This window comes from Gossypium arboreum, chromosome 4 (assembly GCF_025698485.1).
Source record: "Gossypium arboreum isolate Shixiya-1 chromosome 4, ASM2569848v2, whole genome shotgun sequence".
NCBI classification, from domain to species: domain Eukaryota; kingdom Viridiplantae; phylum Streptophyta; class Magnoliopsida; order Malvales; family Malvaceae; genus Gossypium; species Gossypium arboreum.
In genome coordinates, this window is record NC_069073.1 from 110,764,675 (window position 1) to 110,778,099 (window position 13,425).

The following is a 13,425-nucleotide window of genomic DNA, read 5'->3' on the forward strand; positions in this document are numbered from 1 at the left end:
ATTTGATTTTTAAATAATTTTAATAATATAAAATTTAAATTAATTAAATTTAAATTTTAAATTTTAAATCATATAAAAATTAAATTGATTAAATTTGACTTTTTAATCTTTTTAATGATATAAAAATTAAATCCATCCATTTAATCAATCCCTTAACTTTCACCTTAATTAAATCTAACCGGCGCACTGAGGAAAGATACGTACTTCAATTGTTGGATAAGACGACAAACGGCCCAAAAGAAAACATAAGTCAAGTTCATGTCAGCACGCATCTCAACAGCAAGCACGTTTGGTTTTGCGGGGAGAGTCGTTCCGAAATCCTATTGGCCAGAGCACGTGCTATCACATCAAAACGCCACGTGTACCTAACGGCCTCAGCATTCCCTTAACCATCCTGAAGGTTTTAAATTCCCCCGGGAACCTATTTAATTTCCAACCGTAATAAATCACCCTTCCCCAACTCTACTTCTTGCTCCCTGTTTCTTCATACAAGCCCACATTTCGCTTCAAAGATCAAGATTCGCAACTCAAGAAAACAAAATCTTTAGCGGTGTTTCAGTTCTTACGAATATGAAAATTCGACCGCCATTACCATTTGCTTTTCTGTTAACGTTATTGGTTTTACACGCGGAAGTCAAATCCATTGATCCTTACAAGGTTAGTAGCTTTGCCCCCTTCTCTATTTTTTATTTTTCACATGTTATGTGATCTACCAGTCGTCTTTTCAAAATGAAGATTAGAAACATTTAGATATGGAGACTGAATTGTTGTAGAGATTTAGCAAAAAATTATTATGTCCGTTAGAAATCATATAGGAGATTACAATCTTGAGTCGAAAGCTTTAGTGATTCGTTGAGGACATCAAGGATAAAAGCTTTGAGCTCTCGATGAGAGTGACCAGAATAAGTAGCAACTTCACAGATTTGGGAATTGCAGTTTGATTTTTTTGGGGCCAAAAAGTTTCTAAAGAATTTACTTGATGCTTAGGTACTAGGCGTGGAGAAAAGCACGAGCCAACGAGAGGTTCAGAAAGCTTTTCACAAGTATGTTTTTTCTCTGAATATATCATCTGTTTATAAGTTTTTTGAATTACATTCCTCGGTGGACTAGGTTATGAACTAATCCTTCACTCGTTCTTAATATGGTCATGATTTCGTAATACACATTATTTGAATGGTAGCCCTAATCAAATTGCACTGCACAATAAAGATCCACAAGTTCCATATTAGGTTCCCTATAAATCTGGAATGAATCAAATATATATATATTTTTTTTCTGTTGAATAAGAAATGCTGAACTTGTGATATTAACTATTCACTTTCCTTATTCTTTCTTTCGAATCATATTTCTTTTGTCAGCTTGAAATGTTAATCATTACCGTTCTTGTTATGGTGTTTTTTGAGAATCTTGTAAGTTAATAATACATGCATGCTTATGCATATGCATATGCATATATATACATATGCCTAGAGAATCATGTAACGGTCTACTTGTTTTGCTTGAATTGTACTTAATAGGCTCTCCCTTAAATACCACCCTGACAAGAATAAAAGTAAAGGAGCACAAGAGAAGTTTGCTGAGATCAACAACGGTATTTCCAGCTTCTTACATACTGTTCTTCTTTGTTTCGTATACATATTCTTTAATTCATTCTCTTTTTCTCCCTTGGATTATGAAATAAGGTCTTTGTCTGCTAAATGATCTGATTCATCCTTGTTTGATCAGCGTACGACATTTTATCAGACGAGGAAAAGAGAAAAAACTATGATATGTATGGGGATGAAAAAGGTGGGCCTGGACAAAGTGGGTTTACATCTGGACCAGGTGGATGGCAGCATATGGGTGGGGACGGAAGTTCCCAAACTTCCTCATTTTCCTTTGGCGGCCCTGGTGGATCACGCTTCTTTGGTGGATCAAGTTTCTTTGGCTTTGATTATAATGATATTTTCTCTAGCTTCTTTGGGGGTGGTATGAACCATCAGGGTCCATTTGGCGGTTTCAGTGGTTCAAGCAGGTCTCAGTCTCAATCTAGGAGTTCACGTAAGAGCATCAGAGCAATAAGTTCTGATGTCTTCAAAAAAGAAATATCTGACAAAGGGATGACTTGGCTTTTATTATCTTATACACCAGCGTTGCAGCAGGGGAAACAGCATTATGAATCTATCATAGACGAGGTGGCCGGTTTATTGCAAGGAGCTATAAAGGTGCAGTTGCAGTTCTAAATATTTTTATAACTTGTATTTGCTAATCAGCACTTCTAATATCTGGCTGGTCTCTTGCAACAGGTTGGGAGAATAAATTGTGAAACCGAGTATTCTTTATGTAAGGATCTTGGTATGCATCCAGGGAGAGCTCTAAGGTTGTTTGTTTATTCATACAAAAGAAATGAGAAGGGTTCTCTGGAAGAATACAAGGGTGATTTGGTCGCTAAGAATGTCAAAACATTTTGCCAAGATCATTTACCAAGGTTTTCACGAAGGGTTAGCTTATATCATTCTGACTTGTCTTCTAGTAATTTAGAAAAATACCCAAGGGTGATACTCCTTTCTACCAAAAAGGACACACCTGTTATCTGGCGTGCTCTCAGTGGCTTGTATCATAAAAGATTCTCTTTCTATGATGCAGAGGTATGCTATAAATTTCTATTTTACGCGTTGAACCTTATGATTAAATGTTTCATTGATTTTATATTCAATTCAGGCTCTTTCTCTATTCATGTAGGTTCATGATGTTTCTGAACCAGGAGCAAAGCAGTTAGGTGTTGATGCACTTCCGGCTATAATAGGATGGCTGCCCAATGGAGAGAAGCACATTCTAAAATCTGGTATTTCTGTAAAGGATTTGAAGTCTGCAATCAAAGATCTCAGCCTGTTGCTCGATAGTTTTGAAAAGAAGAATAAAAAGGTAGCTTCATCTCAGGCTAGCAAGAATCAGACATATTCTGCACAGAGAAAGTTACCATTATTGACAGCATCGAACTCTGACGCTCTTTGTGGGGATAAAACTCCGGTCTGCATCATAGGTGCATTCCGATCATGCAGAGCTAGGGAGAAGCTGGAGTCCCTTTTATCTAAGGTGAAGATTTTGTCTCTTAAAAGAATGTATTTTGATGATGATTTTATACATGGTGAATCATGTAGATACCACCATTCTATTAACTATTATATAAGAATCCATTTTTTGTTTCAATTGTTGCATGCTATGTACTTTCAGGTTTCACAGAAATCATTAACAAGGAGACCGAATGTGGCCTCGGATTCTAGGGATTCAGTATCCTACATCGTCTTAGATGCTACCAAGCAACCATTATTTTTATGTGCATTCGATAAATCTGGATATAAATCATCAGATAACATCCTGGTGGCCTTCAAACCACGGAAAGTGAAGTTTGCAGCATTTTCAGGTGACATGACCGTGGAAGAGGTAGAGAAATTCATAAGCTCTGTTCTTAATGGAGACATACAATTTACAAAGACAAGACAGAAACCTGTTCTCAAGTGATTCAGACATATAATGGGTTTATGAAGACAGGCTCTGGTTTTTGAACATCAAGGTCATTGAACTCATAAACTTCTGAACAACAGAAACAATACAAATACCTTGGATTCAGCCTACATGGCATCATGGTTGGTATCTGTTTTATGAGTCAAGGAACATGGGCATCATCAAAGTGGCATTTACAAAAAGCAGTGTTTGTACTCGGACTGGAAAATCAGGGATACCATGGGACATTCTTTTATGATTAGTTCGACAGCAAGTGCAACAGCTTAAAATTGATACGATTGTTTGGTCTACTTTCCCAGAATTTCTGATAGAGTGGCTCATTGGGAAGAGGTTAATTCCTAGCTTAGAATGGAATTATTTTGTGAGAAAGATTGAATAAACTCAAGTTATAGACATAGCACATTTATATCAATACATATACATGGACGTATCATCGATACCATTAACATCCGTCCAATAATGCCAAACCAAATCTAATGAGATCAGCAACATTTAATATGAATGAGCAAGGAATATTTTCCCCATCCTTACCCGTTCTTCATAGCTTTACAGAAGGGCGGCATTGCCAGATCTTAACATTTGATCTTGTAGTGGCCGGAAAATAATTAAAAAATATAAAAAGAAATAATGTGGGTTCAAATTATTTACCCAAATGATAGGTTTGCTGCAACAACAAAATATGGCTTTATCAAGGTACAAATCGGAATGGGGGTGTTGGTGGGCCTTAAACACTGTGTAGATTCGGTCTGATTGACATTCTAACCCATATTAAATGTGCAGACCGAGGCCCAATTGCACACCATTAAAATCCGGTTTTTTTACCCCAAATCACTTCACCTAATCCTAATAAATTCTCTACGCCCCAAACTCAAACATTTCCGTCACCAAGAAAAAAAAAAAACCTTCTCCACCCACAACTTCGAAGATTCCAAAAAAATTTCCCAAAATATATCCAAATTTCGAAAATTACCCCCACAAAATCATCAAAATTTCAGAAAATGCCCATAAAAATCTTGGACAATTTTCAAATTTAGCTAAGCTCCGTCACTTTAATTTAAATTTATTAGTTTGTTAAATAAATAATGTCAAGCAATATTTTATTTTTAAATTAAATAATAAATATTTGTTTCGCATGTTTTAGCGTTATTATGGAGAAAATTAGTAGTAAATATGTAAATTGTAGTTATATTCTATTATGTTATATTGATTTTATAATTGATTGAATTAGTTCATGGTTTATGGTTTTTTTATACTTTAAGCAGTTTTCTGAAATATGTTGAATATATTCGTAATTATTATAATGAATTGGATATTAATAATATTTTTATGAGTGATATTTAATTGTTTATTTGTAATTAGTTTGTTCACTTACATGTAAATAGTTAATTTTATTAGTAATATTTTAATTTGAATAAAAATATAATATATTTGTGGTGAAATTTGTTTAAAAGAAATATTTTATTATATGTTTGTAATGTTTGACATGAAGTTCAGATTTAGATAAATTCTAAACTTAAACATCTAACCCTAATATTGTACAACATCTTAGCCCTTTACCTTCTTTCGCCTTTACTGGTATAGAATCTATAAAATATTCTGGTAATTAGTTAAGGATTAAATTCTTTATCTAAGGAAATTCTAGAGTTTTACGAATGAGTTTGCAAATATTATTGCTCGTAACAAGCTAGACAAATCTTTCTGCACCTTCCGAGTGATACTTGTAACAAAATATTTAAACATTCTTTTTATAATGCCTAGTTACAAATGTTAGAAAATATGAACATCATATGTATAATAAGAGTAATTACATATTATTATTTAGTATCATGATAGGTTAGCCCAAATTAAAAGTGATCTAATTTGATTAAAATTTTATTGGGATTTAATTATTAAGTTAATATTTGGCAGAATTTCAACGGCACCTGTGGTGATAAATGTGTGACAATTATAAGGTATTTTATATAAGCAATAAGTTAGTCTAGAGATTAATTCATTGTTTGACATAATTTATTGTCAATGTTTGAATTCTACAACAAGAGTACCACTTACTGTTAATATTACTGTCCAAAGACTTGATATTAATATTATGTTTGGTATCTTGAGATGGGATTAGCCATTATCTTGAATTTATTGTTTACTTATGAATATTAATTTAAGCTTCTTTTTGTTCTATAATAAGCTAATTCATCTTTTGCTGCCACAATATCTACTAATATAAATTCTATACCCATGCTTAATGGGACTAATTTTAAAGAATGGAAAAGACACTTGCTTATAGTGCTTGGCAGTATGGACATAGACCTTGCACTAAGGGAAAAACAACTTGCATCTCTCATTGCGGAAAGCACCCTTGATGTTAAGAGGGATTTTGAGAGGTGGGATCGTTCAAATCACATGAGTCTAATGATCATGAAACACAGCATTCCAAAAGCCTTTAGGGGCACAGAATCTGAAGAGATTACTCAGGCCAGGGGTTTCCTTGATGAAATCTAAAAATGTTTTGCTAGAAACGATAAGGTTGAGATGACTTCTTTGATAACATCACTTATGACTTCTTAGACGGAATTTAGTTTTTGTTTCTTCGTTGGAAAAATTTGGATATTATTGTTTATTCAGAAACAATCAATTTAATTTGTCTTTAAATTCAAATATTATTGGAACTGGTTATTTAAATACTTATGACAATCTTTATTTGCTAGAAACAGTTGCATCCTATAATGAAACATTGCATGTGGAATCACGTAGTATTAAACGCAAATTAAATAAGGAAAATTTAGCATCATTATGACATAGGCAATTAGGTCATATCTCAAAAGTTAGAGTTGAACACCTTGTGTCTGATGGTATTTTAGAGTTCCTTGACTTCACAGACTTTGATGTCTATGTCGATTGCATTAAGGGAAAACAGACCAAAACCCAGAGATTAGGTGCTAACAGATCTTCAGACGTTCTAGAATTAATTCATGCAGATATTGTGGGTCATTCTCTACGGCATCCTGGAATGGTCAACAATATTTCATAACATTCATAGAGGATTACTCACGTTATGGGTACCTATATCTCATTCATAAGAAATCTCAGTCTTTGGACATGTTCAAAGCTTATAAAGCTGAAGTTGAGAATCAACTTAACAAAAGGATTAAAAACGTCAGATCTGATCCTGGTGGTGAGTACTACGGTAGATATGATAGTTCAGGTGAACAATGTCCAGGACCATTTGCGAAATTCCTAGAGAAATGCGGTATTGTCCCACAGTACACCATGCTAAGATCACTTAGTATGAATGGTGTAGCTGAAAGACGAAACAAAACTCTTAAGGATATGGTAAGGAGTATGATTATTCATTCTACCTTACCTGAGTCTCTCTGGGGAGAAGCATTAAAGACAACAGCTTACATTCTAAATAGAGTACCCAATAAAGCAGTTGCAAAAACACCTTATGAGCTTTGTACAGGTTAAAAGCCTAGTCTAAAGCACTTTCACATTTGGGAATGTCCAGTTGAGGCAAGGTCTTATAGGCCATATGAAAAGAAATTGAACTCTAAAACAGTAAGCAACTATTTTATTGGTTATTCTGAGTTATCTAGGGGATATAAATTTTATGATCTCATAATAAGGAATATTTTTGAGACAGGAACTGCAACATTTTTTGAGGATGTTGAGTTTGGAGGAAGAAATAAGGTTAGAGACATTGCTTTTGAGGAAGAATTGAATTCTAACTCAATTCCTACTATCACTTTTGACGATATTCAGGTTCTTATACTTATCATTGATCAAAAACTGAATCTAGAACCTCTACAAGACAATGTTAAACAACTCCCTATTCAAAATGAGGTAATTGTTCGAGAAGAACAAACTCAACAACCTCAAGAACAAGTGCCATTAAGGAGGTCCACAAGAGAGAAGAGAAATGCTATTCCAGATGATTATATTGTATTTCTCCAAGAATATGAGGATGATAATGGAATGATGGAAGATGATCCAATCAACTTTCATCAAGCCATGAAAAGTTCTAATTCTCAAAAGTGGATTGATGCCATGAAAGATAAGTATAAATCTATGCAAGATAATAAAGTTTGGGAACTTGTCCCATTACCTAAAAGTGCAAAACCAATTAGTTGTAAATGGATATTTAAAACCAAGAGAGATGCAAATGGTAAGGTGGAGAGGTATATGGCGCGTCTTGTAGCTAAAGGATATACTCAAAAAGAAGGTATTGATTTTATAGAGACTTTCTCTCCAGTTTCATCGAAAGACTCCTTCAGGATAATCATGGTACTTGTTGCTCATTTTGATCTTGAGTTACATCAAATAGATGTTAAGATTGTGTTTTTTAATGGCGATATTGAAGAAACAATTTATATGGTGCAACAAGAAAATTTTAAGTCGGAAGACTCAAAGAATATGGTTTGCAAATTGACAAAATCTATCTATGGACTCAAACAAGCTTCCCTTCAATGATACAACAAGTTTTATCAAATAATTGTTTCGTTCGGTTTTGAGATGAATATTGTTGATGATTGTGTGTATCACAAATTTAATGGGAGAAAGTACATATTTCTGGTCCTATATGTTGATGACATTTTGCTTACCGTTAATGATATAGGCTTATTGCACAAAACCAATAGATTTTTATCTAAGTATTTTAAGATGAAATATCTTGGGGACGCCTCTTTTGTTTTAGAAATTTAGATACATCGAGATCGAACTAGAGGTATTCTTGGATTATCACAAAAGAGCTATATCGATAAAGTACTCAAAAGGTTTGGCATACAGAATTGTAGACCAGGTGACACCCCTGTCACTAAATGAAACAAATTTAGTCTTACTCAATGCCCTAAAAGTAACCTTGAAATTCAAGAAATGTAAAAGATTCCCTATGCATCAGCTACTAGGAGTTTAATGTATGCTCAAGTTTGTACGCGTCTGGATATTACGTATATTGTTGGGATGTTAGGCAGATATTTAAGCAACCCTAGTATAGACCATTTGATACAACCAAAAAGGTTATGAGATATTTTCATAGAATAAAAGATTACATGCTTACTTATAAGAGATCAGATCTTTTGGAGGTCATAGGGTAGTGGATGCCAAGATAGTAGGAAATCTACATCAAGTTATATTTACCTATTAGCTGGATGATGTGGTCGTTGAGAACACCAAAAATATCCCATCCCTATAAAATAATAAAAATAATAAAAATAATAGTATAAGGGAAGTAGGGTCAAATCCTCAGTGACCAGATTTGCACAATTGCTTGTTCCTCGAAATCTTGGACAAAATCGTGCCCAAGAAAACCTGCATACCTGGAAAAAAATTGAAAAAGCAGAATTAAAAGTTTTGATTGAAATTCCAACAATTAAAATTAAAATAATAGAAATAAATAAAATTGAGGAAAAAAATTCTTATAGAAAGATTCCAACCTTCGGTTGCCTTGATCCGCATTGGGTTCAATCCTCAACTTTTAGGTGATCCTTCTCAAACAAAAAAAGTCAGTTATAGTGGAAGAGGATCCTATAACCACCAGCTCCAAGATTTTATACTTACGATTTAACAGAACCTGACTCTAGCCAACAATCTGGGGATCATCTTATACTAGATCATCACTTCTCAATGGCGAATACCACGCCACTTTGTCTCTTGGGCTCGCCAACCTCTGACACAGTAAGCTAACGAACCGACTGTGCAACCTTTCCAAAATATACAAAGCGGTCGTTCCTTGTACATGTTGAAAAGATCATTTTTTAAGGGACATGGACGGAAGCGTCAGCCCCGAAATACGGAGAAACAATGAATACTCGTTTGAGAAAGCTAAGCATGGATTCTAAGCCTCATAAACCTTTTTGGAGATTTTCGACAACCTTTGGCTAAATGAGTTTAGTGGCTCATGATTTTTGGGGAAAAGGAAATAAGTGTAATGGAAATAGAATTTTTATTGAAAAATATGGAAAGAACAAAAGGCTAATCTTTATGGGAGAGAGAGTGTTTACAGAAAAAATGAGTGAAATTTGTGTCACTCCATCCCCTATTTATATTTATAGTATAAGGAAACCTAATATATTCCTAATTAAATTCTAAAAGATAAATACATATAATTAAAGATAATTAAAGATAAATGTAGATAAAAGTTAAAATTAAATCTAAATAATAATTCTTAATAATTATCCTAATATAATTGAAATTCAAATAGAGTCTTGTGCTATAAAATCTTTTCTTTTTGTATTTTTGTTCCCAAAATCTTCCACACTTTGCATTTTCGGCACCGCTTCTCTCCTATTTCGCATGCTGGCCCAATTTAACTTTAAATTCACGCTTTTAGCCCCCAAATTTCATTTTACCTCCAATTTAGTCCCTATAAGATAAAAAACCATAAATAGCTCAAATTAATAGGATCATACTCAAAATAAACATATAATTAATAAATAAAAATATGTCATCCTAGAGTATTATCAAATTCCCCTACTTAGCCCATGCTTGCCCTCAAATATGGTTCCTAACCACTGTGAAATTTAGATCTTGACATGAAAGAAATACTACTCCAAAGTTTTATACCAAGTAGGTATAATGCATATGAAAAATAAAGAGAACCTTAGCTTGCTTTAAGTAAAACTGAAAAAGTATTCCAATTAATGCACACAAAAATCAAAATCGACTTGGATTGTTTCATGAAAATTAGGTAATTTACTAAACTTACCAAGAAACATTATTCGTTTCCACCTTTAGTCCTTAAATTCAATTTTATTATGAATACATCATTTTTTTTCTTTTTCTAATTTTTTTCTTTTTTTTTCTTTTTATCATTATTGTTATTATTGCTTAAGAATATATTGAATCTTTTGACGCGAAGAGAGATAACAGCCAAGCACCCCACCCCGATTACTCAACCCAACATACTCCTAATTTACTATATTTTTCTTAAGAACGTATCGAACCTTTTGACGCGAAGAAAAATGACAGCCAAGCACCCTACCCCAATTACTCAGCCCAACGTATTCCTAAAAAAAATTATTTAATTTCGGTCAGTGGAGTTATCTAACACGTCACACAACCTTTTGACGAGAAATAGGATGACAACCCAAGCACCCTACCCCGGTTACTCAGTCAGTCACATTTTAAACTGTACTCATAACCACGAAAGCATCACAATTTATTATAATGAAATAGAATTTTAATTTGGAGAACGAAGGAAAACAATCAAGTGTAAAAAATAAGTTTCGGCAACTACCAACAGTCATGAACAAAAATTCAGCATGCAATTTTCATTAAGTGTTCTCTTTACATTTAGACTTAATCAATTTTACTATAAGTAAAATAGGGTTAACTTTATCAATCATGATTATTCAGCCTAAAAGAAATAAAACAGTGGAGATGAAATTAAACAGGTAAAATCATAACTAACTCAGTAGACAAGAATCATGCATGTAGATCAAACAGTAGGCAAGTCGTGGTTAAATTCTTGGCAATGAAAAGAGGTAGAATATTCTTTAAAAAAAATATAGGCAGTAACGAGCACAAAGCAGCAGCAACAACAGCATATGAAATGACAGAAAAATGTGGAATGCCTCCCCTTACTTAAAACATATTGTCCTTGATGTGGAATATAATAAAGAAATAAATAGGTGGAAGGAGAAGAGTTTAAAAAAACTCCCCATGTAGTTAATGTCGTTGGCGTAAAACGGCAATAAGATTAGCCATCTGCTGGACGAGGGAGGCAATTTGTTTGGTGGAGATGAAGAAGATGGCACGATCGGCGGTGCGATAGAGAAGAGGGAGGGGGAGGAACCGTCGGTCAAGTCAATGTTTTGGGGTACCGAGAAACGACGCCGACATGAGTTGATGGTGAAGGATGGCTCGACGGCAGCTCACTTCGGGTTCTCACTATGGTGTTGGAGAAATCAGCGGTGGAGGAGAGTAGAAAGAGGGTGCGGCAGCTTGTGGGGGTGTTTTAATTTTTGGGTGAAAAAGAATAGGATAAATTTTAAGGTTTGGTTGTGTATAGGAGGGTTGTTTGACTGAAGGGTGTGTGATTAGCTACAGGCTTTGGGTAGTCTTAGGGCAGGAAACTACTATTCCTGGCTGGAATAGGGATAGGATAATGGTTGTTTTCATACAAATTTTTTTATTTTTCTCCTTTTCCTTTCTATTTTCACTTCGGTTTACCTAGACAGAAGAAGAAAAATTTATCAATATCTGAAAATAAAGTAATAAATAATAATATAATATAATATACTATAATAAATAATATAATATAATATAATAAATAATAAAATAAAAATAAAGAAAAATAAAAATTGGGTTGCCTCCCAATAAGCGCTTGTTTAACGTCACTAGCTTGACACCTCAACTAGTATTGGAGGCTGTTCCAACTTAATTCTTTCGTTCGTATAGGCTTAGAAATTCTCCTTTTTTATCACATCTACCATATTTGGGTTAAATCGTCCTTGTGCCTCTTTCTTTAATTTCATATCTTCCTCTAAGAAAATCTTATGTGTGCCTGTTAGGGGGTTAATCCCTTTTAAGTCGACAATGGTCTCATCATTCTCCAACAATAAGTGCTTGAGATGCTCAGGAAGTGGTTTTAATTTCAGATCTAGTACCTGCACAATAGAAGGTAGAAGTTTAGTATCCATAAGAGCCAATAATTCATTAACAGATTCAAAATCATCAAACATCATTTTAGATTTATCTCCATAAGATGACTCAAAAGTTTCTTCTACTAATGAGTCAATTATGTCGACACGGTTTACATCCAAGATTTCATTTGGGTAACTAATAGTGTTGTAAACATTAAACTTCACGATCTCCCCGTTAAATTCCATCGTAAGAGTTTCACTATGCACGTCAATCTTACTGCTAGCGGTACTAAGGAAAAGTCAGCCCAACAAGATGTCTGAAGACCTAGAAGCTTTATCTTCTTCCATTTTTATCACATAAAAGTCCGCAGGAAAGATAAGTCCGTTGACTTTCACTGATACGTCCTCAAGGACTCCTTCGGGATGCACAATAGACTTTTCTGCTAATTGAATGATAACACCTGTTTTCGTCAAAAAACCTGCATTAAGTGATTCATAAATAGAAAAAAAGGTATGACATTTATAGAGGCCTCTAAATCACACATAACCTTCTTAATTCCAAATGGCCTATTTTGCATGGTATTACAAACATGCCCCTATATTTGCATTTCGCTGGCATTTTCTATTGTAACACTACAAATACATTCTCACCAACACTTACCTTTTCATTACCTATTAATTTTCGTTTGATGGTGCAGAGCTCTTTGAGAAATTTGGCATAACGCAGAATTTGTTTGATGGCATCCAACAGTGGTATGTTGATCTCGACATTTCTGAATGTCTCGAGGATCTTCTTATCTTCTTTACCTTTTCGACATTGGTTCAATCGTCCTGGAAATGGAGGTTTCACTCGGACCTATTCATCATTTCCAGGGTTTTCTTGGGCAGAATCTTGGCCAAGATTTCTGCCAAGAATTGGTTCCAGTATTTTTCCACTTCGCAACGTTACTACATTTGTGTGTTGTCTTGGATTAGGTTCCGTTTGTGATGGCAGCTTCCCTTATGAGTTCATTTTCTCAATTGATGTAGTCAACTCTCTTATAGACGCCTCAGTTTTCTGTTGAAAATATTTTGTTTCCTATCAAGAGATTGACGTAGTATTTACTGTTGGAAATCAACAATTTGCGATTGTATCTTCTGTTGGAAACCAAGCACATTAGCTGTTAATTTATTGACCATGATTTCTAGAGAGATATCTGAATCTTGCATTTGTTGTGTAACTCAATTTTGGTATGGTTGGTAATACTGCAGGTTTGCCCCATAACTCAAGTTGAGACGGTCTCTCCATCCTAGGTTGTAGGTATTAGCGTAGGGGTCATATCGCCTTTGTGGTGGCCCTAGAAAGTTC

At 34.3% G+C, this 13,425-nt stretch overlaps 1 protein-coding gene across 1 annotated transcript; it reads left to right on the forward strand.

Annotated features, from left to right (window-relative positions):
* The first annotated feature begins 416 nt into the window (after positions 1-416).
* On the forward strand, positions 417-3,964 carry LOC108458425 (dnaJ protein ERDJ3A). Its single transcript, XM_017757813.2, has 7 exons — positions 417-657; positions 988-1,043; positions 1,518-1,591; positions 1,726-2,204; positions 2,286-2,627; positions 2,722-3,075; positions 3,214-3,964. Exons 1-7 carry the CDS (start codon positions 571-573, stop codon positions 3,499-3,501), a joined length of 1,680 nt encoding a protein of 559 aa, XP_017613302.1. The 5' UTR covers positions 417-570; the 3' UTR covers positions 3,502-3,964.
* Positions 3,965-13,425: the final 9,461 nt, after the last annotated feature.

Bases quoted from the DNA above. Each gene is read 5' to 3' on its own strand.
- LOC108458425 (XM_017757813.2), top strand. From the start codon at position 571: ATGAAAATTCGACCGCCATTACCATTTGCTTTTCTGTTAACGTTATTG. The intron at 658-987 runs GTTAGTAGCTTT...CTTGATGCTTAG, and splicing joins AATCCATTGATCCTTACAAG to GTACTAGGCGTGGAGAAAAG. The intron at 2,205-2,285 runs GTGCAGTTGCAG...CTCTTGCAACAG, and splicing joins TATTGCAAGGAGCTATAAAG to GTTGGGAGAATAAATTGTGA.